This window comes from Durio zibethinus, chromosome 13, assembly GCF_047325235.1.
Source record: "Durio zibethinus cultivar Kanyao isolate XHJ-2024 chromosome 13, ASM4732523v1, whole genome shotgun sequence".
Classification (NCBI taxonomy): Eukaryota; Viridiplantae; Streptophyta; class Magnoliopsida; order Malvales; family Malvaceae; genus Durio; species Durio zibethinus.
Genome location: NC_143174.1, coordinates 24557600 through 24585275, shown reverse-complemented (window position 1 = coordinate 24585275; position 27676 = coordinate 24557600). Strand labels below are relative to the sequence as shown.

Here is a 27676-nt window from a genome sequence, read left to right as displayed (position 1 = left end):
TGTAAATTCATAAAAGCTTTCAAATACGGTAGTGTTCATTACTCTTCCAAGCAAATTCATAAAATTTGTTGTTCATTATCATCATTAAATCCTTACCTCTTGTGATTAGTTACTGGTATCCTAAATTCTCAGCAACTCTTTCAAACATCTAAAATTCCAATTACCATACCTGTTCCTTTAAGTCGTCCATCTCCTAGTGCAAAAGGCCAATGCTATAAAACTCCTAATCCCAATTGTTTCTCAACTTTTAAGGAGGCTTTTCAACTTTTGTCAAGAATTAGCAAACCTCTGAATCCATGCAAAACAAGCAAGGTATAGCCTTTAATTTTTGCTATTGTTTTTATTTATTTAGTTATTTATTGTCTTGTGTATTTGCCAGCAGGGTGGGGCCCTTTGTGTATTACGAACAGACAGAGGGTTATATTTCTTTGTATTTATGGACAGGAATTTAAAGAATGTAGATACCGTGGGCTACAATGTTTAGTTAAATTGAATAAAAGAGGTTGCCATTCATTGCAACTTTGAAGGCACTGGCAGACATATGTTAAAGAATTAAAGAATTCGACTAAGCCAAATCGACCACATTGCAATGGAAGATGAAACTAGTTGTATTGTTTTATGGCCGCTAGTTAACGTCTACACCTCAAAACATTACTGTCAAGATGCATACAGTGTAAAAACACCTTACGATATTGAAGATATGGGTACCATCCTTTCTATCAGTTTAATCTTCATTTTCAGACCATAGCTGAGCTGAGCATGTCTGCTGATGGAACTATGATAGTCAGTTCATGAACTGGTTTCATTTAGCACAAAAAGATGCACACATTGAAATCGGCAAAGAAGTTCTAAGAAAGCTCACAGCTCACAATCTATAGATTTTTTTTTTCATTGCAAGGCATGATGGTTGCCGATATGAAGGATTTTACAACTAATGAAGATCCCATGAAACCAGAAAGCTTAAAGCATGTATATAGTTCTTGAAAGTTTAGATTAGATGAACTCGAAAAGAATATAGACTATGGCATGCGTGTTGATCACAGAAAAACTGTCCCACACTACTTGAAGATGCGAATATTGGACCTAAAAAGCAATTGTTACCAGACATAAGGCTTGTCCCTATTATAGGAGAAAACATTTGATCTCTCACCTTTGCAGACAAAACTAAGAAAGACGTATGGTCAAGTCAAGTGGGCTGCATGTCCTGAAACAGTGCTGCCCATATTGTATGATCACCGTAGTCCAAGCCTGCCTTTTCTTTGTTGTAGTGACCATGAACCTTTGGGCTCGGTCGTCTTACATAATTAAGAGGTCCAGGCAGTTTTGGGCTCCTATTTGTGAACATTAACCTCTTGGGCCGTGGCAATATCAATAGGGCCTGTTGTTATCGGCCACCTATAATTGAACACCAACTTCTCCTGCATTTTTCTATCTTGGGCCTGAGATAATTTTGTTCTCATTTAACACTAAATTTTGGATAAATCCCTTACCTAAGGCTATAAGCAGGCCTACAACTATGGGAATAGATCAGACCTGATCATTCCCTTGAGCCCAACTTCCTTTGAGTTTGGTCAGCAGCTCATTGCAATTATAAAATTTATAATTTTTTATTCAGGAGCTTAAAAAATTTTCTTCTTTTTTGGATAAATCAATATAAATTTTTTAAAATTCTACTAAATTTATAAATTTTACAAAAAATTTAAAAACATTATACAAATTTTTTGACAAGACGTAATCTAAATCATTGAAAGAAGAATAAACACATACTATTTATTGATAAAAAGACTCCACTAATTTATATTCTTTTAAAATAAAAAATATACCTTTAATTATACATAGCCGAGAAAAATAACAAATTATTAGTGTACCTATTTCTCTTAGTAATTAAGTTTTAAAAAATGCATATTGATCAAATATTTAACAAAAAATAAGCAAATATCATCATAGCAAAATCAATAATTAAATAAAAAATAAATTATATATTCTTATTCTCTTGCATAACTGATAGTTTTTTAGTTTGCAAATAATTTGTGTCAGTTGACGCTAAGTCAAAGTCTTTTGATAGACTGTAAACCATTCATCAAGTAGAAGCAAGAAACACGGCAAACAATGTAATAAAGATGACTTTTTGTTTATTTGACTACTTCCACACCAAATTTATATCTTTCAGGAAAGAGAGAGGAGGAATCCACCATCCTATCATGAGGTTGGCGTGTAGACTGATCCATTGTTCTATTTCATAGTTGATGCCAAAGTCAAGGTCTCCTAAATAATAATACAGTTGCTAAACAAAAGTCTAGACATCAACTAGTCATGACAATGAATTAATATATGTAATATCTTCCTCCCTAACTTGATATAGGTAGAAAAGCTACAATGGGCCATCATGTCTCCCTTTAGTTGTGGAAATATTTAATATTGACATGAAATTTGGCAATAACCCTAGCAAGGTTGGCAAACAAAAAAAAAATTACTAAATAGAGGCCTTGCTTAGTATGGGGATAGAAAAATAAAAAGATAAAAAATTGAAAGAAAAAATTGAAAAGATACAAAATATATATTTTATTTTTATTGATGTGCTTGGTTAGAAAAATGAAAAGAAAAAAATATAATTTTTTTCATTCATTGTTTGGTATAGTTAGAAAATGAAAGAAAAAAATATGATTTTATTATTATAACATTTTGTAAAAAAATCTAAATATGATGGATAATTTTATAAATATGTAACACATGCTCATACCTTTTCTATTTTCTTTCATCTTTTCTTTTACATTTGGAGTGATTTATTTGTATTAATAAGTGTGAAAAATAATAATCTTTTTTTTTGTTTTTCTTTTGTACCAAACATAGCTAAAATTTATTTTTTTCCACTTTTTCACCTTGTTTTATTCATCTTTTCACTTTTTTTACTATGGAATACATCCTAAAATTGTTTTAGCAACAAAAAATAAATGAAGCTATTAAAAGGGATACTAAAGTATTCTAAAAAATTAAATTAAAAAAACAAAACAAAAGTTTTAATAAGAATTTACAAAGAAAAAAAAAAGTAAGCACTAATTTTTGTTAGCAGTGTCACTACAAGACATTAATGATGTTATAATTAAGATGGAGTGTTTATTATTATTGTCAGAGTCTATGCTTACTTTTCCACAAAGAAAATTTGTAGGAAGCTTCATGCAATGTATTTTCTTGGTGCTATGGAATTTGACAAGTACGTCAAGACTGAGTGTGCCATTTTCAATGAATTTTTAGGAAACAAGGCTGTATCTTTTCAAGTGACTTTTTAGTATATAAACCCCATGGATATAGTGATGCCAAATGCATAGCAGCATAGTTAATATTAAGTTTTTTGAGAGTGCATTAATTAATTGAGATGGAGTGGAAATGGTTATGGGTGGTTTTGGTAGCATTCCTATTAGGAAGGTGTTGTGAATGTGAAAGGTGCTGGGAGCAAGAAAAAATTGCTCTCTTGCAACTCAAACCTTTCTTTACTCATATTGAAGATGTAAAGAATTATTGGGTGAATGAGGGAAAACAGAGTTCAGATTGTTGTCAGTGGAAAAGGGTTGAGTGCAACACCTCCACTGGACGAGTGATCCGACTCTTCCTTAATTTTGCAACTACTGAAGTCTATGGTGATTTAGTTGATAATTATTATCATTATCATTATCATTATTATTTGAGAGTGTACGAATGGAGTGGGATATATTCTTGGTATCTCAATGCCTCTTTGTTTCTTCCTTTTGAGGAATTAAAGAGTCTTTATTTGGGTGGCAATTCTATTGCTGGCTGTGTTGACAATCAAGGTTAATTCATATTCACCTAATTACTAACTGCTACTTCAATAAGTATTTTGCATTTGAAAATTCATTTTTATTGATTACCAATTTTGTTCATCTTATCTAAATATTTTTTATTTCAATTTTTTCGGAAAGTCACTAAATGCTACATTTTTCCTTGTAGGTTTTGAAAGGCTGTCACTGAAATTAGACAAACTTGAGATCCTTGACTTAAGTGTTAATCAATTCAATGATAGCATTTTAGCATCTTTAAGCGAACTTTCATCACTCAGGTCTTTAAATCTAGCAGAAAACCAATTCACTGGGTCAAATCCTATAGAGGGTAATGTTAATATTGTGCTATATATAAAAATCAGGTTAAAGTAAATAACGTTTGTTTTGTAATTGAGATATATATATTTATAAAATAGTGATTATTTACTAAAATTTTGTAATATTATTGGAAACAGGTATGAAGAGGTTATCAAAATTGAACAAATTAAAGACTCTGGATTTATATGGCAATGTATTAGGAAACAACATCCTATCACATCTAGATGATTTTACATCTTTAAAATCTTTGCGTTTGCAGAATTGCGGATTAAAAGGAACTGTTAATTTGCGAGGTAGGGTTGTTTTAAAAATCTCATGGTTTTAAAAAGGAATAACTAGATTGATATATATTTAATTTGATTTGAACAGAATTCAATAATTTGACAAACTTAAAGGAGTTGTATTTAGGCGCAAATCAAATTGAGAGTCTCGGATCTTTATTTCAAAGTGTAAGTCAACATATTTTGAATTTGAGTAATAAATATATATAATAATTAGATATTCTTTTAAGATGAAATTATGTTACTAATCTTTCACAGAATGAGCAATTGAGATTGATCAAACTTGAGGTGCTTGGTTTAAGTGAAAATCTCTTCAACAACAGCATATTCTTATCTCTTGCTGCGCTATCAAATTTGAAGTCTTTGTATATAGAAAGAAACAAATTGGATGGGCCGATACATATTAAAGGTAAATATGGTTTAAAATCTATATATGTTTGGGTTTTATATGATTTGTTAATTAATTACTAGTTTTCTTCGTAATTCTATTTTCAGAATTAAATGCTTTGACCAATTTAGTGGAATTAGACATCTCGAATAACCAAGTGAATGACTTTGTTCCATCCCAAGGTATTTAACATAATTTGTTGGTAAATGTATAATTTACATGTTTACGAATTAGAATATTTCAGTGGAAAATTTGATACTCTTTCAAAAAGAGTTTTCAAGATTTTAAGATTAATTAAGAAATTAAAAAGTAATGAAATTAATTATGTAAATTAATGTTATACAGATAATGAAACGGAACTAAGGTTGATCAATCTGGAAGTGCTTGATTTGAGGTGGAATCTCTTCAACTATAGCATATTGTCATCCCTTAGTAGGCTTTCAAATCTAAAGTCTTTGTCTTTAGAAGGCGACAACTTGAAGGGATCAGTAAATCTTAAAGGTAAAACTACCCCCTTTCCTTCTTTTCTCTCTTTCTAGAGTTATTGAATGATGTTTTATTATTATATAATACTTAAGTATATGCTTTAAAGCACAAATGCAAGAATATCATGTTTTATTTTTAATTTAATTTAATTATATTTCTATTTGTGATTCTTTTCAGGGTTAGATGCTTTGAGCAACTTGGAGAATCTATTTATATCCTGCTATTACACCGGAGGTACTGCTAAAACAAAATTATTTCTTCATCAATTTGTTCATGCATGTTTGAATGAATTACACCTCTAAAAATTTTAAGAAATTCAAATTCAAACTAATCGAAACATTTGCCCTCTCTTCCATTTAGGTAATTTTTTATTTATTGTACTTCTCTAACTCTGATTATTAATGAAATTTGGGTTGCACAAAATTAAAAACACTACGGTTTTGTTTTATTTTTTCATTAGAAAAATTAAAAGCAAATTCAAATTGATTGTAATTTAATATTGTGCCTTTCTCTGTTTTGAATCAAAAGACTACATTTATTTTTACAAGGAAGTACATCTTGATTTAAATTTGAGGGAATAAAAATATATAATATGTGTATTTACAAATCATACAGAAAGATTTAATTGTATTACTAACTTCTTTACATTTCATATTGTAATAATTGTATCAATTGCAGCTTGTAGCCTTTCACCGCAATCGTTGGACTTGTTCCCATCATTGAAGACTCTTAATTTGGATGGTTTTAGTTTTAATGGAACATTGGCTACCCGTAAGTTATGATGATTATATGCAATGCTTTTCTTTTATAATTACTATTATTAACTACATTTATTTAAGTAATTAGGGAAAGGTACTTGTCAAATATTTATTTTACTCTTTATCTATTTCCTATGTGAATTAAATACCTTTTACCACCATGTCACCCTAATCCAAACTTCAAACTTGATTTTTTTTAGATAATTTTAAACTTAATTTTAATAATGTGTGACAATTTTCTTGTTTCTATTTTTTTATATAAGCCAACTAAAATTTTTATTATTATTTTAACATTATTTCTTCCCCTTTTTTTTACAATATTAATAAATTATATATTTAAATTCTAAAAAATAAAAAATATGAAAAATTTTTAAAATATGAATTGTAGGTGTTAAAGGAAATGAAAACAATTTTGTGACAATCCAAACAATATATGAAAATTTAATTTAAGAAAAAAAGGAGTATGTTTTTTAATTTGTTTTTGTTATGTTGATTAATATGTTTTTATCTATTAATTTTTTTATTTAAAAGTGAGGTAAATATATTAATCAATTATATCATTTTTATTCTTTTCTTTATCACTTCTAAATATTTAAAACTTTTTTTTATCCAAATTGTCAATTTTTTATTTTATTTCAATTTTAATTCTATTCCTTCCTTTATTTTTTTCATAATTATTATGTAATTTTTTTAAAATTTTCTTGTTGGTAATAGAACATATTATTTGAGAAATATAAAAAACTATAAAATTTTATAAAAATATTTAAAAAAAGAAATTAATAAAAACATCAAGCCTTATGTTACCAAATTATTACATTAGATTGAAATGGCATAACTTTAATGTTCCGTTATATATATATATATATATATATTATCTATAGTTTGATTTAAAATTTTTTTTTGAATTTCAATAAAACATTAAAATGTTTATATTAAAATTTTATTCCCCACTCCACCCTTTCCTTAATTTTATCAAATTATTTTGTTTCCCCTATTTATTCTTATAAATTCTTCTCATGTTTCTCAAATATTACATTATTGAATACATTTTGAAAGGCTTTTTTAAAGGCTTTTTTAATATAATTTCTCTTATTATTCCAATATATGGAGAGAAAATTTTAAATATAATTAATAGTTAACTTTTGCCCTAAAATTCTTTTGCATTGTGATTTTTATCTTTTGTTAAATGATTTTTGCAAATATGTTTGGCTAATGAAAATTTTAATCAATATAGTATTTTTGGGTAAATAAATTTAATTAATATATAAAAAATTACAAAAAATAATATTATATACATTAAATTTAATATTGGGCATTTTACTAAAACTTTTGTCTTTGTCCATTAAAATGAGTCAGCATAAGTAAAATTTTACTGATTATATTTATATTTGTGAATACTTTTTTCTATGATAATCCCAAATTTAAGTAGTGCCATGATTTAAATCATCACCTTAGAGGATTAACTCTCAAAAAGAGAACATGAATCATTGGACAAATCTCATAGCTCATATGCATATACTATACTTGGACTTATTTTGAAGTACTATTTTATTGGTTGTCATTTGCAATTGTTTCTGTCATAACATGATTCTTAATTTTCATAATTTCTAATATTTATTGATCATAATAACAAAATTTGATGAATTTGAAAGAATTAACATTAAAAGATTCATCTTTCCTTTCGAATTTTATTCAAGATATTAGAATGCTCACTTCTCTTAAAAATTTGTACATGTTTAATTGTGAGTTCAATGAGAGCTTCAATTTATATGGTAAATTAAATCTCTCCATTTTTCAAATACTTAGTAAGTAATAATACCATTTTCTCGATTGTCATTTATAATTATATATTTCAATTCAAAACATAATTTGTAACTTTTATTGAATAAAATGGAAAATTTTGACAAATTTAAGAGAGTTGGCATTTGAATATTCATTTCTTCCTTCTAACTTTATTCAAGATGTTAGAATGTTTGCTTTTCTTAAAAATTTTCAAGTATTTGATTGTGATGTCAAGCTCAACTTATATGATAAATTAGATCTTTCAAAAATTTACAGTTACAAATCTTTTTTTTTTTTTTTTGGATGTCTTTTACCTGTAGCCATTCAAATAAGCATTACATATATTTAAAATTACAAGAACTTTAATAGATCTTAAAGGTAAAATTACCCCCTCCTTCCTTTCTTTTTTTCTAAAGTTATTGGATGATATCTTATTATTATATAATACCTAAATATATGCTTTAAAGCCCAAATGCCTGAATATTATGTTTTATTTTAATTTAATTTAATTTAATTATATTTTTATTTGTGATTCTCTTCAGGGTTAGATACTTTGAGCAACTTGAAAAATCTATTTCTATCCTGCTATAACCCCAATGACATCAGAGGTACTGCTCAAACAAACTTGTGTCTTCATCAATTTGTTCATACATGTTTGAATTAGTTACATCTCTAAACACTTTAAGAAATTAAAATTCAAATTGACCGAAACATTTTCCTTTTCTTCAATTTAGGTAATCTTTTATTTTAGTGATTAATTAGTAATGTTAATGAATTATATATTAATATTCAACTGCTCTTGTATATGTACACTTTTGCTGGACAATACTGTTAATGAAATTTTGCCTGTACAAAAATAAAAACACCATAGTTCTCTTTGATTTTTTTTTATTGAAAAAATTAAAAGCAAATTTAAATTGATTGCAACTCAATATTGTGCCTTTCTCAGTTTTGAATCAGAAGACTACATTTACTTTTACAAGAAAGTACGTCTTGGTTTAAATTTGAGGGTTTAAAGATTTATAATATGCATATTTACAAATCATACAAGAAGGTTTAATTTTATTACTAACTTTTTTACATTCCATCTTGTAATGATTGTCTCACTTACAGCTTGCAGCCTTTCATTGCAATTGCTGGACTTATTCCCGTCATTGAAGACTCTTGCATTGGGTGGTTTTAATTTTTATGGAACATTGACTACCCGTAAGTTTTGATGATTATATGCAATGATTTGCTCTTATAATTACTATTATTACCTACATTTATTTAATCGATTAGGAAAAGGTACTGATCAAACATTTATTTTACTTTTTATCTATTTCTTATTTGAATTAAATACCTCTTATTACCATGTCACTCCAATCCCAATTTGGAACTTAATTTTTTTTTAGATAATTTCAAACTTAATTTTAATAGTGTATGACAATTTTCTTGTTTTTATGTTTTTTATATAAGCCAAATAAAATTTTTATTATTATTTCAACATTATTTCTTCACTTTTTTTGCAATATTGATAAACTATATATTTGAATTCTAAAGAGTAAAAATATGAATTGTAGGTGTTAAAGGAAATGAAAACAATTTTGAGACAATCTAAAAAGGATGAGGAGATTTAATTTGAGAAAAAAAACAGGAGTATGTTTCTTAATTTGTTTTTATTATGTTGATTAAAATGTTTTTATCTATTAATTTTTTATCTAAAGGTTAGATAAATATATTAATCAAGTATAACATTTTTTATTCTTTTCTTTATCACTTCTAAATATTTAAAAATTTTTCTACTCAAATTGTCAATTTTTTTATTTTATTTCATTTTTAATTCTATTTACTTCCTTTATTTTTAATAATTATTTAATTTTGTTAGAATTATTTTTGTTGATAATAGAACATATTATTTGAAAAATATCAAAAATTATAAATTTTTTTTTAAAAAAAATAATAAAAACGTCAAGCCTTATGTTAACCAAATACTTGCATTAGATTGAAATGGAATAACTTTAATGTTATGGCATTGAGATTTGTGTGTGTGCGTGTGTGTGTGTGTGTGTGTGTGTGTATATATATATATTTATATAATTTGATTTAATTTTTTTTCAGATCAATAAAAAAATTAAAAATTTTGTATTAAATTTTTATTCCCTGCTCTACCCTCTCCTTAATTTTATCAAATCATTTTGTTTCCTCTATTTATTCTTATAAATTCTTCCCATTTTTCTCACATATGACATTATTGAATACTTTTTGAAAGTTTTTTTAACATAATTTCTCTTATTATTCCAATATATAGATAGAAAATTTTTCATGTACTTAATAGTTAACTGTTGCCCTAAAATTCTTTTTCATTGTGATTTTTATCTTTTGTTAAATGATTTTTTCAAATATGCTTGACTAATGGTAAATTTAATCAATAGTCTTTTTATGTAAATAAATTTGATTAATATATAAAAAATTATAAAAATAAATAATATTACATATGTTAAATTTAATATTGAGCCTTTTACTAAAACTTTTGTATCTGTCCATTAAAATGAGTCAACAAAAGTGACTATATTTATATTTGTATATACTTTTTTCTATGATACTCTCTAACTTAAGTAGTGCCAAAGATTTAAATTATCACCTTACAAGATCAACCCTCATAGAGAAAACATGAATCGTTGGCCAAATCTCATAGCTTATATGCATATACTATACTAGAGACTTATTTTGGAGAACTATTTTATTGGTTGTCATTTGCAACTATTTTTTTGTCATAACATACTTCTTAATTTTCATAATTTTTAACTTTCATTGATCAAAATGGCAAATTTTGACGAGTTTGAAGAGTTGATGTTAAAAGATTCATTTTTCCCTTCCAATTTTATTCAAGATATTAGAATGTTAACTTCCTTTAAAAATTTGTATGTGTATTTTTGTGAGTTCAATGGCAGCCTTAATTTACATGATAAATTAAATATTTTAATTTTTTATTTACTTACTCAGTAGTAGTATCATTTTTTCGGTTATCATTTGTAATTATGTCTTTCAATTCAAAACATAATTCCTAACTTTTATTGAATAGAATGGAAATATTTGACAAGTTTGGAAGAGTTGACATTACAACATTATCTCTTCCTTCCAACTTTATTCAAGATATTGGAATGTTGGCTTCTCTTAAAAATTTGGATGTGATGTTTTATGACGTCAACAGCAGCCTCAATTCTCATGGTAAATTAGATATTTTAAATTTTCAGTTATAGATCTATTTTATTTCTTTATTTTTTTTTTTTGGATGTCTCTTACCTCTAGCCATTCAAATAAGCATTGCATATACTTAAAATTACAAGATTTTGTAATGAATGTATCACAATTATGAGTCTATGTAAATTAGTAATCAACAAAAAAATAAAAAGCAAAATAGTTTAGCAATTATATAAATAACAAGAAAAAAAGGAAATTTGTTGATTTTAAGTCTTCGATAACTTTGTTTCTTGTCATTAACAATATTTATCTGAATTAATTTAAGCTTTTTGACATATTTTTTTACTTCTGTTTTTCTATAAAACCATCTTGATTTTCTTCCGAAATAAACATCTTGATTAATTGACTTAATAGTATGAAATAAATATTTATACAATTGTTAAAGTTGTAATTTATGATAGGATGTGAGTTTATTGTTAATTGCATACATATTATGATATTATCCCTTTTTTTTTGCTACTTTAAATATATCTTCTTACGTTTTCGTATATATTTATTTTTTGAAATAGGTCCAATTCATTTGAAGAATTTGGAATCCTTGTCCATATGGGACACTTCCCTGGAAAACAACTTTCTTCAAAAAATTGGAGTAATGCCTTCTCTCAAGAATCTAGATTTATGGGACTGCGGACTCAATGGCACCTTATATTCCCAAGGTTGAGATTGATATATACCTTACCTTTGATTTCAGTTCTTGGTCCCTCCGTCCTATACTCATGTTGTCCCTTTTGCATTTCAAAAATTCTCCCATACGAAATGTTACTCTTCATATATTATTCTTATATAATATTACCCTTCATCATAATTACTTAAAAAATAACAAAACTTATTATATACTGAACAAACACCAAATTTTTTTAAATTTTCATTATGTATTACCTTTTTTTCTTTTGATCTTTCTAAATTTCGTAAAAGGTCAATAAGTGACAATATGCAAGGGATGAAGAGACTAGGATTTTTTTTTTTTGTTCCAACCCATGGCACCTTCTTCATTTATTTAATATAATGCTACTTTTGCAGGTTTTTGTGAATTGAAAAATCTCCAAAACTTGGGTATTGCCTACAACAATTTAAGGGGTAACTTGCCCGAGTGCTTCTCCAATCTCACATCGCTTGAAAGTTTATATCTTAATTCCAATCAGTTTTCTGGAAATATATCTGTTCTTGAGAGTCTAACATCCCTTGAAATTTTAGATCTCTCATCCAATCAATTTTCTGGAGATATATTTGTCCTTAGGAATCTAAAATCCCTCCAAACATTGAGTCTTTCAAACAATTACTTTGAAATCCCAAGCTCATTAGGTCCCTTGTTCAACCTTTCAAAACTCCGGTACATGGATGCAGACAACAATACCATATATGCTGAAACCGAGATGCATTCTTTGGCCCCAACATTCCAACTTTATGAGATCAGCATATCTTGTTGTGGAGATGTTGGATCATTTCCTCAATTTCTCTATCATCAACATGACTTGCGGCATGTTGATCTATCTAGCATCAATTTGAAAGGGGAATTTCCAAATTGGTTGTTGGAGAACAACACAAATTTATATGAATTATTTCTCGCCAACAACTCTTTCCTGGGACCATTTCAGTTACCTTCCCTTTCACATACAGCTTTATCACAGTTGGATATCTCCAAAAATTCCTTCTATGGCAACATTCCAAATGAAATTGGAGCAAAACTACCATCATTATGGTTTTTGAACATGTCAAAAAATATTTTTGGCGGTAGCATTCCAGTTTCAATCGGAGATATGAATTCTCTACAAATCTTGGACTTGTCTAACAACAAATTGACAGGAGCATTACCAGAGCACTTGGCAATGGGCTGTTCCTTATTAAGTGTTCTTATATTGTCAAACAACAGATTGCAAGGCTCGATGTTCTCTTCAAATTTTAACTTGATAAACTTGAGGGAGTTGCAACTGGATATGAATCTCTTCTCTGGAAGGATCCCAGATTGTTTGTCTAATTGTACCTTTTTGACAACATTGGATCTTAGCGATAACCAACTCTTTGGTGATATACCAAGGTGGATGGGGAATATGTCAAGTTTGGAAGAAATTGTCATGGCAAATAATCATCTTGAAGGTCCAATCCCCAAGGAGTTTTGCCAGCTCAATCTTAATCTTAAACTTCTGGATCTTTCGGTGAACAGTATCTCTGGGAGTCTGCCATCTTGCTTCAGCCCTTTATGGATCAGTCAAGTTCATTTATCAAGAAACAAGCTACAAGGGCCTCTCACAGATGCATTTCGTAACAGCACTATCTTGGTGACATTAGATCTCAGTAATAACCGCTTAACTGGAAGCATTCCAAATTGGATTGGCAGGCTTTCTCAGTTGAGTTACCTTCTCCTAAATAACAACCACTTTGAAGGTGAGATTCCGGTTCAGTTATGCAAGTTGGGTCAGTTAAGCTTGATTGATCTTTCTAATAACAACTTTCGGGTACAATTCCTCCTTGCCTGAAGATTACAACACTGAATGATGTATCCCAAGAGTATGTCCGTTATGTTGCTGCTATTGCACAAGCTCCCAGTTCTTTCTCTCCTGATGAGCCAATAGAGTTCACAACAAAAAACATATCCTACCCTTACAAGGGAAGAGTCCTCACTTTACTTTCTGGAATTGATCTCTCTTGCAACAAGTTGACTGGTGAGATTCCCCATGAAGTCAAAAACTTCCGAAAAATCATTGCTTTGAATTTGTCTCATAACAGTTTAACAGGACCAATACCACCAGCGGTTTCTGAACTCAAGCAAATTGAGACTCTTGATCTTTCTCACAACAACTTGAGCGGGAAAATCCCTTCTCAACTTTTGGGGTTGACTTACTTGTCTTCATTCAGTGTGGCATACAACAATTTATCCGGAAGTACACCTGAAAGGACCGCGCAATTTGCAACCTTCGAAGAAGGCAGCTACCTGGGAAATCGTTTTCTTTGTGGCCCACCGTTGCCAAACAATTGCTCAACAGATGGACCATCTTCATTAACGCCAACGGCTTCAACTGACAATGGCTCAATTGACATGAATGTCTTTTATGTAAGTTTTGTTGTGTCCTACGTCATGGTGCTACTGAGTATTGCCATTGTGCTGTATATTAATCCTTATTGGAGACGAGCATGGTTCCATCATATAGAAGCAGGCATCACTTCTTGCTACTATTTTGTGGAAGACAACATTCTACCGAAACGATTCCATTGTGGAAATATGTAGCCAACCCATGTTTGGTTGGTCACCGTTTCTCTTTGTTAATGACTCCTACTTGATCTAGGGGTTTGTGGTAGACAATTTTTCTTCTTTCCGGTTTGTTTTTTTTATCCCCTACAAATGCCCTATATGTATTGTATTAGAACCATATCAAAATCTAATGCTTTATGCTTATCCATATAATGCAATTCTCGACCCATCTTTCCTCACAAATTAATTCATCTTTAATTTATTACTTCCGAAGTTCGAATCCCTCACAATTGGAGAATTTTCAACAAAATTGTTGTCATTTCAGCAAGAAAATATCAATAAAAAAAAATTTGTACACAAAGATTGCTTTCAAGAATAGGTAATAAAGAGAAAAAAGAGAAAAGCAAGAGAAAATTAAATAATTGGCTTATTTTTATCAGTGTTCTATGAATAATAGGCTAGAAAAATATGTAATAGTCTTTACTTTTACATTAGTGTAAATATAAATATATATTTTATATATGATCAATGGAATTTTCAACTTCTACAAACAATATCAAAATATTTTCTCACATATCATATTCTTTATTATTTGAATTTATTAATCATCTATATATCATCCATTAAAATATTATTTCACATCTCCTATTCTATATATCATCTTTTCTTTATTATATAAAAGTTTGAACTTTAAAAGTACTAAAAATGACCGACTAAAATCACCTTAATAAAATTTTAATTCCAAAAATATTAAAAATGATTAACTAAAATGCCTTTAATAATTTTACTTATAAATTTTAATTTAAATAATTTTTATTTTTTATTACATATTTTTATTATTAGACTAATATTGATGGCAACAATATTAAAATTTTTTATAACTATAGTTCTATAGCACATAGAGGCAGAGGCACAGGGGCAAGCACACCTCCATCACTTCTGACATGTTTAACAAACATGTTATGTGAACAAGCAGAGGTGAGCAAGTAAAAGAAAAGGCTAAATTCAAGAGATATTGCATTCTGCCAAAAACTATTAGTTTGAAGCATGTCAATCTGCATAAGCTATCAAAAATATGGTTTAAAAGACATCTTAATCTGCATATAAGACATTCAGACATCGAATGCACAAATAAGAAAGTTACCAAAATTCACATGCTTAAAGTGCTACCTCATCATTCATCAATGGCCTTATTCATTCGTAACATATATTCAATTACATTCTTCAAATGGGACTGTCAAATAGTTAAAAATCACATCACAAGGAAAAAAAAAAAAGGTGGTGGATAGGCATGAAAAGACACGTTTATGACATTGAGACTAAAAAACACGGGTATAAAAAAATGGTTTTCAAAGACATCTTAATCTAAAATATATGACATTCAGACATGGAATGCACAAAGAAGAAAGTTACCCAAATTTACATGTTTCAAGGGCCACATCATTCATCAATGCCTTTATTGACTTGCAACATATATCCACTTACATTCTTCAAGTGTGGCTGTCAAATAGTTAAAAATCACATCACAGAGTGTTATGCATAAAAAGAAACAAGTGTATGACATAGATACTAAAAAAAGGTAACACTTCATGCTACTAAAAGAACTGCAATAAGAAAATGTAAGCAAACTAAAATGTAAAAAACAAAAGATACCCACCTCCAGAAAAGATGGGCGGACTTCAATTAGCTGACCAAATGCTACGCAAGCCTGATCATTAGGCAAAAAACATTGATCTAAAAATGATCGAGCTTAAAAGGAACGAGATAACTTCAACAATTCATTCACTAACTCAAAATACTAAAAATTTTGTAGGAGACAGAAACAGCTATTATTGTAGTATTCTACGTAATACATATATTAGCAGTGTCCGATGAGTTTATAGTCTAGTGATAGAAAAAAACCTAGAACCATTAACATCAACGACTAGATAAAAAACATGTTTAGCTCAAATGAATAAAACAATTGTTCAAATATATAAGGATTTAACCCAAAATACAGCAAGTAGTACAGCAAGTTTATAACAACCTCTTCAAGCATTGCAAAATCCAAAGAAGCAGCCTCTTGTATCCAATATTCTCAGCAGGAGACCCATAAGAGCCGTATGTAATCAATAGGACACCAAACAGCCCAACCAAAAAAAAAAAAAAGGAAAAATTTTTATGTTAACTCTTATTAAAAGTTAACAGAAACAGTTCATTTCATAGTATTCTAGTTAAAACATATATTAGCAATGCCCAGCAATTTTATGGTCTAGTGACAGAAAAAACCCAAGAACCATTAACATCAAGGACTAGATAAAAAAATGTCTAATTCCAATACTACATATTCTAAATCAATGCTGAAACTGGAATGTCAGAAATGAAAAATGATTCATACCAAGCTTTTATAGACTTGAAGTTACAGTAAATTATAAGCAAAATTAGGAAATACTTACAGCAGATTTGAGTATTCCAAGCAAACAACAGAATTATAATAAAAAACAAGAGTACAAGAAGAAAACAAGAAACCATTGACCAATTTCAGCACTTCTGCGGCAAGGTCATAAGCAAGGACAAACAAACCTGGAAGGTATTTATCCATGGATGTACACCAAGCCTTCAATAAATTAATGTATAACATCAAAAAGTATCAGAACGACATCCATTAAAAGTAAGAATATAAACCTTAATGTATTGGTTTACAGAACCCAATTAAAGCTTTCTCAGAGAAGCAACTCAAAAAACTGCATATAGAAAAGAAACATAATTAGCAACTTTTTTTTTTTTTTGAGATATTAGCAACTTATATTTTGATAAAGCAGCAAACAAAATAAAAAATATAGTAATAGGCTTTCATAAGTCATAATTGCAACAGTAAAAAGAGCTTATTATAATGTAAAGGCCAGCCAAAAAAACCAGATGTTAGACAAAAGCACGCGCATAAGCTAGTATACACAATTATTTCCAATCTTGCTGCAACCTCTTCAGCAGCCTCAAATGAATAAGACAATTGTTGAAATCTATAAGAATTTAACCTGAATTACAACGTGCAGCAAGTTTATAATAACCTCTTCAAGCATTGCAAAAGCCGGTCAAACAGCCTCTTTTACCCACTTGTTAGCATCCAATATTCTTCGCGGCAAGCATGTCAAAGAAGAATAAAGTAAAAGCAATGCAATAGCAAAAATAAAAAATTTAAGTGCATAAATTGAGTTAAGGAAAACCGATGACTGTTATATATGCACCATTTATTCTTCACCTTGTAATCTGCCTCTAAACTTTGTGTACCGGTTAAAAACAACAAGAATTACCTCGGACAAATGAGAATAAAGACCAGTAACGCAACCTTCACCAGTTGCACCAAGAGCCAAAACAGCAGCTTCCCTATCTTTCGAGGCTTGTTCACCACTAGCAAATAGGTAGACCAGCAGAAATTCACCACTAACAATACCCAAAATGCTGTTAATCCAATAAATATACAATCTTTGCAAATTCTATTACAGAATTATTACACCTATAGTCACCAAATTCAAATATTCTATAGAGAAACACAATCCAATAAAAAGAAATTTCATTAAAGAAATAAAAACCGTACAAAAAAATCAATACCCAAAATCCTTTTCCTCAAAAAAAAAAAAAAACGAAAATCCGGAAAAGAAAATTCTACTAAACTAGTTACTGAGAAAACAAACGGAGAGAGGAAAAGAAGCAAACCTCAGCTCGAGAAAGGATAAAAACGAGATAGTTGTTGAAATCAGGGAAGTCAGAGTAGTGCTGAAGCTGTTGCCAAATCTGAGACTATCACTATCAGCCGAAGAAGAAAGCGAAATCTGCTGCTCCAGTAGTCCGCCGATCTCCTTCAACAATTCTTCGATTTCATTTCTGGTTTTAGATTAATTTTCAGAGAGAAAAAAGAATATGGGTTTTTCCTCTCTTTTTTGACAAAGTTCAAAGATTTCGGTAGGCAAACAGGCAAATGTGACAAGAAAAAGAGAAGAATATTTGTTGGAGAGTTTGCTTAGGAAAAAAAAAACAAAAAAAAAAAGAAAAAAGAGTTTTTTTTTTTGAGGAATGACAAAAGAAAGAAATACGAAGAAAATAAAAACTGTAAAAATTAATCGTCTTGGGTTTCAAATTTTGAATCTGGATCCGATATATGTAGACAGCATAAATAGTCCGCGTATTACCCGTTAGAGCCCTAACCTTTTTTGGTTGGGCTTGAGGCCCAATAAGCCCAAATTAAACCCTATGGTTTAAGCAGTTCTGATGAAACTGATCCTTGGTCCAATCGTCGCACTTTGACATGAAATTTTTGTTACTCCAGATAAGGTTGAAGCCTCATATTATGGTCCACGTCCGGTAATTAATTTTCCTTGGCAAAACCAAATCCTTAATTATTACTGTTTTTTTTTTGTTCTTTTACCCTGTGATAAACTGAAAAACTTATCACAAAAAAATTTACTGTTAGCATGGTAAATTCATCATATTGCCAGGTAAAAAGCCCAAGATTTGAAGTAGGCATCTATCTCTGGCTACTGGAAGACAATTGACATCCAATGTTTGCTTCATTCTATTACAACACTAGGTTTATTATTTTTTACCTGATTGATATACAAGCTGAATTTATTATTTAGTTGCAAATAATTTAGAGATTGCTGTTGCTTACCTTATTGATTTGTTATTTCTAGCTGCAAGTTTCTCTTTTTGATTTCTAGTTTTGAAGAAATAGATTTTTGCACTGGATTGAGGAACATAGACTCTCTTGTTGTACTATATGTTATTGAGGATTGAGGATTTATTTTCAGCTTTTGCTTCCATTTCATCAAACATTCAAACATGTAATTCTGCTTACATGCTTGTGATTGAGACCATACCCTGAAACAAGTTACTCAGATTAAGTGTAACTCACAGTCAAACCTCTTCCCCTCTGGTTTTTGCCTTCAGTTTTGAATCTCCAGATGAAAACTTGGAAGACAATGTGCAGAAAATAGTTAATTAACATAAAATTTATATGTAAAAAATTTGTTTGTTTTTGAAACAAGAAAAGAGGTAATGTCAAATTCAGCAGCCAAACATATTTTCAATCACCTGTCATTGAGTGTCCATATAATTAGCACAATTACCCTGACCCCATTAGTAAGGCAGCCTTTCACGTTTTAACATATATTTATTGAATTGTTGAGAGAGCTATCTCCAGGTGATAGCAGCTATTTACAGCATATGTTACAGTTGCCCCAGCAATATTATTCTGGTCGAAAGCTGACAAGATTGGGAAGGGCAGTTGACTGGAGCTTCTTAATTTCAGAGGCAGTTACCTTGCAGGATTCCAAAGATAGCGACCGTAAATTCTTTAGAGGCATTAAATACAGCAAACCATCGTTAGTTATGCAAGAATTTGAAACATTTAATGACACCAATGCGGTCAGGCCTGCATTTACACCGGAAAATGAAAATCCATGATTAGAAGATCTCACTGACTTCATCAGAGCACAGACAGATGGAAGCCATGGACTAGAATACTTTCACGTTCAGAAGCCATTATTAGAAGGCCCCAAATAAGCTCTCAATTCACCAGTTTTACTGACTGCCCGTTCATCTTTGCATGTTTAGACATTTCCTGGACCAACTAATCATACATGACCAAGTTACTAGACAGTAGCAAAAGTACTGCAAATCACTGGTCCTGCAGCAGAATGCCAAGCGGGACAATTGCCATATGAGATAATCTGACACTAGAGATACAAGTAGCTGTCTTATATATGTCTCTCTATCATTTTCTATACAAGCATAGCAAGGTTTGTTCTATTCAAGAATTGCACTAACAATGGCCAAAAAAGGAGAAAAAAAAGAAGATAAACAAACACCATAAAACCATGAGGAATAAAAGCAAAACTTACCTGAAATCAGTTCCAAGGATTTGTTTGTCAGGTTGCAGTTTTGTGAAAGGTTCAATAGCGTTAAAGAGGTAAGATCTTTGATATTTTTCACCCCAGCATCAGTTAAACCACCTCCACATATTTCAAGGGATTGGAGGTTCTTGAAGCCTGTTTAGCATGAAAACAAGCAGGTGCAAGAACATTTAACACAAAATTAGAACATGTAAAACAAAATTCTTGAGAAAAGTTTACAATGAAAATGAGATTATGCCAAACTCAATATTAGGCCTATTGATGAAGACCACAACAACCTTTTAATAAACATGATTCTAAAAGTTCTCATGAGCCTACTGATTATCCTACCATTGGAGATATAAATACACCTCAATAAATCAACTAAAGGGACCTTATATTTCTCAAAGTTACTCCTGAACTTCCTCAAGTATGTATGTCCAAACTATCCAGTCTTCAAGGCAAAGAGCAAACCAAAACAATCAAGTTTTTCAAACAAACAAAAAGAAAACATCAAAGGTTAAAAGCTATAATAAAACTTGAATATGACAAAATGATAGATTCAAGTTTTTCAAACAAGAAAAATGGTCCATTAAGCAACTTGCAATTTTAATTACTTAAGCAATCTCAATATTTTTGACATACATCGCAAATAATTTGTTCCAGTGTCCGAAATCCTAGCCCCAAAAAGATCCAGATGCATCAGTCCAGTCAAACCTGCATCAGTCCAGTCAAACCTGCATCAGCAAAATCAGAAATGTGATGACTTCATACATCCTTAAAACATTACACAATGAAGAAAAATAGAGAAGTGTGAATAAAATATTGACAATGGAGCAGCAATTTGGTGCCCACTTAGACTTAGCTTTTGGAAAATGAATTATGTCACTACACACATCTTGGTGCAGCAATAATTGATATAAGATTCTTAAGACGGAAGAATACACTAGACCTGAATGGTGAATAACACTATGAAACAGGTTTCAATATACAGCTATGCACCAATAGCCACGGATGAAAATAAGGTAAGAAATTTGCCATCTTAACACAAGAAATGAATGATCCAGTCCATGGATTTTTAAGTTATTATTTATTTACTTTCATGTAATGTCAATAATGAATCAGAGTTCTCTGATCTGTTCAAAAATCATTTATTTGCTTTCAAAGATTTCTCCATCTAGAGACACAATGTTTTTATATAAGGAAACATTCATAGCTGAAAGCTCAGCAAAATTTATGACTCCAAACCTGGCTATCCTGTAACAATCTAAGGCAAGGAAAAAGGGGTGGACAACCTACATTTCACAGTGGTCACCTTGTAAAACACAAAAATCAAGGAAAAATATAGCTCCAAATTTCTTCACTCCACAAAGACAGCAAAGAGACTTCAACCAAAAGATACAACCATAAGATTTCAAAAAGCCATAAATAGGATCAAAGGCACACCAGAATGTCTCCAACTTAGATGCACAAAGTTAGAAGAATGGTACAAAGAAATAAGTGAAAGTACTAACTTGTCAGAGCCAACAGCCCAGCATCTGTAATTTGGCGAGCATCCAGATTAAGTGACTTAAGAGCAGTCAATCCAGACAACTTTTGTAAACCACTATCAGTCACTAAACTGAATGATAAATTCAAGGTCTCCAGATGTGTCAATCCTAATATAACAGAACCAAGTCAGCATCATGCATTTAACATTATAATGCACAGAAAATTTCAGAAAAAATTGAAACCAAGAACATATAATTTAATAAAGAACCATGTGGAAAAGGGCAAGGATCATAATAGATGGTGTATAACACCACAACCCTAATCTTAAAGATTTGTTGCTTTGCCTTGTTAGGTCATTGATGAAGCAAACACTACAACAATATGATTGCCGTGAATTCTGTAATACATTCTATTCATTAATATATATTCAGCTGACATCCAGTGTCAATGTGTAAGGCATAAATAAAATTTCAGAAACAAATGAAAAAACGTATATGTGGAAGAACTGAAAGTTTCAAATGTTTCTCTTTTCTCCAACACATCATCATATACAGAAGGAAACAGAAATTGAGCAATAAGTCAAAGAAATCCAGGTAAAATAGCCATTTCAAATGTATATAACAACTGAATTAAGAGAACTTGTTAACTCAATAAAAAAGATGATTCCTCAAAGAAAAGCAACTTAACAAAATCTGTGAACAATTTTATAGGTAAGAGCGGGGCTAACTGGAAGATAGGTTTCTAAAAGTATCACTGAAATTGTGTCATGCTTATAGCTAATATCAAGGGTTCAAAACTGGTCATATCACACACAAGCAAGATGATAAGAGATAGATTACTAACCAGAGAGGTATCGGAGCCCACTGCTTCCAACTTCAGTATCAGACAACTCTAGACTTTTGAGGAGTGAAAGGCCTGAAGAGAAAATCACAAGATAAACTAGGTCATGAAAATGTTTAAAGCAAACAGAGATCCTCCCAACATAACAGTTTAACTAGCAGCAAAATGAAACATGATATAGAAACCTATCAAATTAGCAAGGCCTTCATCACCAATTTTACATGAATCTAAATTCAGGCTCTCCAACTTTGTTAATCCTGCAAAGAAAGATATACCATATCAAACAAACTTATCACCATTTCAAATAAACAAGAGACCAGAATCAAATGTAAAATAAACCAAAGGATCAATGGTCTCATTTATTCAAATTCTTATCAACAATAAACTGCAAACAAGCATGAGTACATAAGGGCAAGCATAAAAAAATATGGAATCAGAATGAAAATTGTCCACTCTTTGGACCAAAGGTTCTTTATTTCACAGTAGAACTGCAAGAAAAATTATAAGGACGAGTATCTTTTTTGATAGTCAACCAATCACATACAGAAAATGAACCAGAAATCAGTTATCATAGCATTATCAGACTTTTTAAACCTTCAGTGATGCATTGAAACCACTATCTGTAAGTGAAGGTCGCCTCAGACAATCTTTGTGTCAAAATTATTAACTATCATCTTGTGTTCTCAAGTGAACAGCATAATATTTGTCAAAATTGAAAGCATGAGGTTGCAAATATCATTATTATAGTTAGATCATAACTTTTTTCTGAATAAAGTCTGAAATGTAGGCCTATCTGTGCACCAATTAGAAGAAATGAGCTTTTGGATTTGGGAGTGACCAAAGCTTCTAGAGGTAGACCACGAAAGACATGGATGCAAGTAATAAGAGATGATATTAGACTTAAGGAAGTAGATGAAAAGGCTGTTTTTTATAGAAATGAGTGGTGCAAGAAAATTCAAAACTATGACGTAACATGATTCCTTTTTTTTGGCCTTTCATACAACCGACTTCAAAGTTGTGGGATATAAGGCTTAGTTTTTTGTTGTTGTTGTAGGTCTGAAAAACAAATCAATAGCCACTAACTTTAACAATAGTAAGGTTTTACAATTGTCATGATTTATGGAAAGCAACGGTGCAATTCACTGAGCTAACCTAGTAAAATTCATTAACTTGCACTGCCCTCTAGAAGTTGTCCAATGCAAAGAAAGAATGCAAATGGTCCACTCCCAGTAAAAGTTAAACTAACGGACCACAATGCAGTAACAAAGGGGAAAGAGAGAGAACCTTTTAGGTGCGCTAAACATGCATCTGTTATATTGTTAAATGGCAGGTTCAATACCTTCAAATTCTTAAGTCCTGCAAATGAGTGGTAAATACTGTAAATATTACTAACTATACTTAGCCATGCAATCGTTCTATGTGATTATTCAATACAACAAAGGGCTAAAAGATATCAACTACAACTCACCAGAAAACTTGTCACATCCATCATCAGTTAGGCCACATCTTCCAAGATTTAAGTATGCCAAAGCAACAAGAGCTGCAGATAGAATAAATAATTTCTTTAATGAACTGAACATGATATATGCTCTCTGGTATCTAACTGAATAAACTATTCCAATCCCAATCCCTGCTTCATAGGCAGGAAAAAATTACAAGATAATTGCATAACATATGAAAATTATTATACTTCCAGGAAATTCAGTAATAGCTCAATGTATTCACTTTACCAAACTCCATGAACTTGTTAACAATTCATTGTTTGTTGCAATATGGTATAGTTGATCTTTTACTGCATGATAATGCTAGAGAGTTTATCCTCGTCCACATAATCTCCAAACTATAAGACATTACATCCGCTAACCAATTTGCCACACAAACCACACATGGTTACGTTTGAAGGTACAACCAATTTCAATGTATAGCAGCAAGTAATTGTACAATTATAGGTATCACTGAAAAGGCTACTAATAAGAAAATACACCTGAGATGGAATCCAAGCATGTAGCGGTAAGTTTACATCCTTCCAGATCCAACATGATAAGCTTGCGCAAACCTGCCATGGACAATAACATTAACACATAACATAGGTTAAAGTTGTTAAATTCTTGAGGTCAACTGGTCTTATTAAGAAGATAGATTATTAGTTCTAATAAGTACGTAACTGACACAACAGCAAAGAAGATTAAGATTTCATTACTAGGAGACGATGAAGATGATGACATAAAAGGGAAAAACGCTTGATCAACAAGCCACCCGGTTGGACAAGGGTGGTTCGTGTCTCACCAAGTCACTCGGAATTATCTGTGGTTACCAAAGCAAATTCCATCAAGACGTTTCTGCTTCAAATCATCAAGCCATCGAGCCATGACATGCAAAGGAGAAGGAATTTCCAGCCTAAGCCTTCCAGGTTCTGTTTATTGAATGGCAACAGAAACAGGCTTGGGGTTGCAGTTTCCTGAACATACATTGTGGTTTAGTTGCAAGAATTGCCCTTGGTGCCTTTTCTTTTCTTTTTTTGGCTTCTTTGATGGGTTAAAAGCTTTAATTTTGAAGTTAAAAGATACAATGAATGTAATTCAACTATTTGAATATTTTTCAAAAATTATTCAATTAATTAAATACTTTTTTTTATACTGTCAATTTAGGGTTCAATGTATCAAATTAACTTTTTCTATAAATACTTAAAACTTTATTTTTAATAAACTTATTGTTTTACATGATAATTTCTTCAATTTTGCATATTGTTGAAACAATGTTGAATACAGTAAATGCAATTAACTTCCGTACAAATAAATTATGGGTTTTGAAAATATGATCTATCTCTATATTATTATCTCTTTATATAAAAAAAAATACTATTAGAGCATTCGATAATAAAATTCATAAATTATATATTAATTATATTATTTAATTAAAAATAAAAAACAACAAATGCTTACCTGCCCTCATTCCAAATTCTGTTGATTCTGAATTTGAAGCCAAACATTCAAATCTAATTTCAAATCAAGCGTGAGGCAGTCCAATGTCAACGTGGCACAAATTTTGGTATCTCCAACTCCAATCCAACCAGCTGGTAAGAAATCGTATGCTTCAAACAAAGCTTGACTTTTGACCGGTGGAACGGGAATCAATCAATAAAAACGGTTGGCTCTTGGCTTCGGAACCTGTGGGCTTCCGCACCATGTGGAGCATTTCAGTTGCAAATTTTTTATTATAATTATTCCATGAAAATAAACAATTATAAATTTCATCTATTTATGAATTATAATTGATTAATTATAATATAATAATTATATGTAATATGCTTTTAATGTGAAAAAAAGAATACAAACCAACAAGTGAATCAAATTTATTAATTTGTTTTTGAATACGAAGTTTCAAAGCCGAAAAGTCCACACAACAAATTGGAGGCCATTGAGCCATATATTTGCGTGGAAGCACAACTATCTTAACTGCCATATAAACAAAACAAAGGTCATTGCACATGGAGGAGTTGATATTATAGGGATTCAGACCATTCCCCCATTCAGGTTATTTCAAGTGTTAAAGAAAAAAAAATAACTTTTATTATTTTTTTAATATAAAAAATTGTAATTTAAAAATAATAAAAAAATTTGTATGTATTAAAATTTGAATTTTAAATTTATTAGACATAATTTCTTAAAAATAATTATATGAATTAATTGAATTATATTAAATTCAAATTCTATTATATATTAACATTTTTTACATTGTTGTCTTCAATTTTTCCAAACTTTTTCTTTCTCAATTGGATAATAGATTGTCGTGAAAATATTCAGATATTAACTGAACTTTCCCACTTTCTCTAGTTCAATCCAATAATAAGAATGGAAGGCTGAGGAAGAATTTGAAACCAAAAGGGGTGGCAAACAATAAGAAAAAAGACAATGATATATCTTGAATATGAGTTTGATTGTCTACCTACTTGATCACATGATCATTATTCATTCATGTGATTAAGTTTTCCTAAGTGATGAAATCCATAAGTGGAAGCAACTTTGGTAAAATTGAAAACAAACAAATCAATCATGTAATGAAAGATAACCAAATAAATAATTATAGACATGACAATCAAAGGTTATACCAAAACAAAGTTAATAATCAAAGCCATCTTAATCAGTACCTTCAAACTTGATTAATTAATTTTATTGATTAATATAATCATAGTCTATGACATAAGAATCTTCCAATTTTATTTATATTATTCTAAACGCGTTTGGCTTAGAATTATGGTATTTGGAGGAGAATAATTAAGAGGGAATGGAAATTAAACTAGAAAAGAAACTAAAGAGAGGGAGAAAGAGAGAGAGAGAGTTTGAGATTGTTGATCAAATTTTTTTAATTTTTTATAAAAAAATTACAATCTAAAAACGAAATAAATTTTTTTTTTGAAATTTGAAATTCAAATTTATTGAATATTATATTTTAAAAATAATTATATAAATAAATTGAATTAAATTTAAACTCAAATTTTTTAACTTTTAGTGTATGTTGAAAAATGTTAAATTCTTTAATTAAAAAGTTTGTCAAGTGTTGAGAACAAATGAGTCCAAAGGAGGTGGCTAGCTGATTGGGTAGTGTGGTCTCATTGGCTGGCGTCGGCCAATCTCATAACACTTTTTTGATTCCTTCGCGTCTTACTTTCATTCAATTTTCGTGGGTCTGGGGGCAAAAGTCACTTGTGCTACAACTGCCTGGAACCTTTCTTCATATTTCTATACCAACTACTAATACTTTGTAATGAAATTGAAGGAAGTGGAGCCCTTTTGTGTAGAAATTCATATATACTAGAAATTTCGATAGGGTTGTTTTATGAAAGTTAAATACTCATTTTAATCCTGTTTTCTTTCTTAATTAGAAAAGGAAAAAGGAAAATTTTATTGGCCAGTTGTGATTGAAAAAATTGCAAAAAAAAAAATAGGGGTGGGGGGATCCTAAAGGACTAAAAACTTAGTGAAACTTCTATCATGAATTGTATGTTTATTGAAAAAAAAATTGAATATAAATTGGGATTTCTCCATTTTTTTTTTTCTGAGAATCGGAGAGAGTTCAAATCTCTTCTCTCCTTCACTAATAAATCAATGATTAGATCATCAGTTTTGCAGCTATTATATTTAACAAATGCGGCCCTTTGGGTCATCGTGTAACATTAAAAAACTCATTGCTTGACGATAATGGTGGATTCTCATTCCTTGAACGAGAAGATTGGGGCTACAC

General features: G+C 30.2%; 2 protein-coding genes and 1 long non-coding RNA gene across 8 annotated transcripts; 1 reads left to right on the top strand and 2 right to left on the bottom strand.

The window, feature by feature from the left end:
* The first annotated feature begins 3309 nt into the window (after window positions 1-3309).
* On the top strand, window positions 3310-14273 carry LOC111302614 (cuscuta receptor 1-like). The gene is given in 14 exon segments (XM_089742209.1): window positions 3310-3806; window positions 3964-4122; window positions 4250-4405; window positions 4482-4561; window positions 4652-4802; window positions 4889-4963; window positions 5127-5282; window positions 5445-5501; window positions 5946-6038; window positions 8350-8415; window positions 8921-9013; window positions 11560-11706; window positions 12071-13495; window positions 13498-14273. Coding segments are annotated over 14 exon segments (3867 nt in total). The 5' UTR covers window positions 3310-3373.
* Window positions 14274-15392: 1119 nt separating this feature from the next.
* LOC111303326 (uncharacterized) lies at window positions 15393-18290 on the bottom strand. Its single transcript, XR_016326780.1, has 6 exons — window positions 17931-18290; window positions 17528-17657; window positions 17252-17348; window positions 16264-16960; window positions 15895-15945; window positions 15393-15737 (listed from the first exon to the last, which is right to left on the bottom strand). It is a non-coding gene; the product is annotated as an uncharacterized LOC111303326 (long non-coding RNA).
* Window positions 18291-19276: 986 nt separating this feature from the next.
* LOC111303318 (uncharacterized) lies at window positions 19277-24885 on the bottom strand. Of its 6 annotated transcripts, none has more exons than XM_089742221.1 (10): window positions 24636-24885; window positions 24420-24491; window positions 23904-23975; window positions 23720-23791; window positions 22621-22692; window positions 22439-22510; window positions 21619-21762; window positions 20750-20821; window positions 20114-20260; window positions 19277-19899 (listed from the first exon to the last, which is right to left on the bottom strand). In XM_089742221.1, the coding sequence occupies exons 1-10, from the start codon at window positions 24658-24660 to the stop codon at window positions 19865-19867; spliced, it is 783 nt and encodes a 260-aa protein (XP_089598347.1). In that variant the 5' UTR covers window positions 24661-24885; the 3' UTR covers window positions 19277-19864. The 6 variants fall into 6 exon arrangements, with proteins under 6 accessions (XP_089598347.1, XP_089598343.1, XP_089598348.1 ...); XM_089742217.1 differs by having other exon boundaries at window positions 19277-19644; XM_089742222.1 differs by having other exon boundaries at window positions 19277-19531.
* Window positions 24886-27676: the final 2791 nt, after the last annotated feature.

Bases quoted from the DNA above. Each gene is read 5' to 3' on its own strand.
- LOC111303318 (XM_089742217.1), bottom strand. From the start codon at position 24,660: ATGTCATCATCTTCATCGTCTCCTA. The intron at 23,976-24,419 runs GTGTATTTTCTT...TTCTATCTGCAG, and splicing joins ATGCTTGGATTCCATCTCAG to CTCTTGTTGCTTTGGCATAC. The intron at 22,511-22,620 runs GTTTCTATATCA...TTTTCTCTTCAG, and splicing joins AGGCCTTGCTAATTTGATAG to GCCTTTCACTCCTCAAAAGT.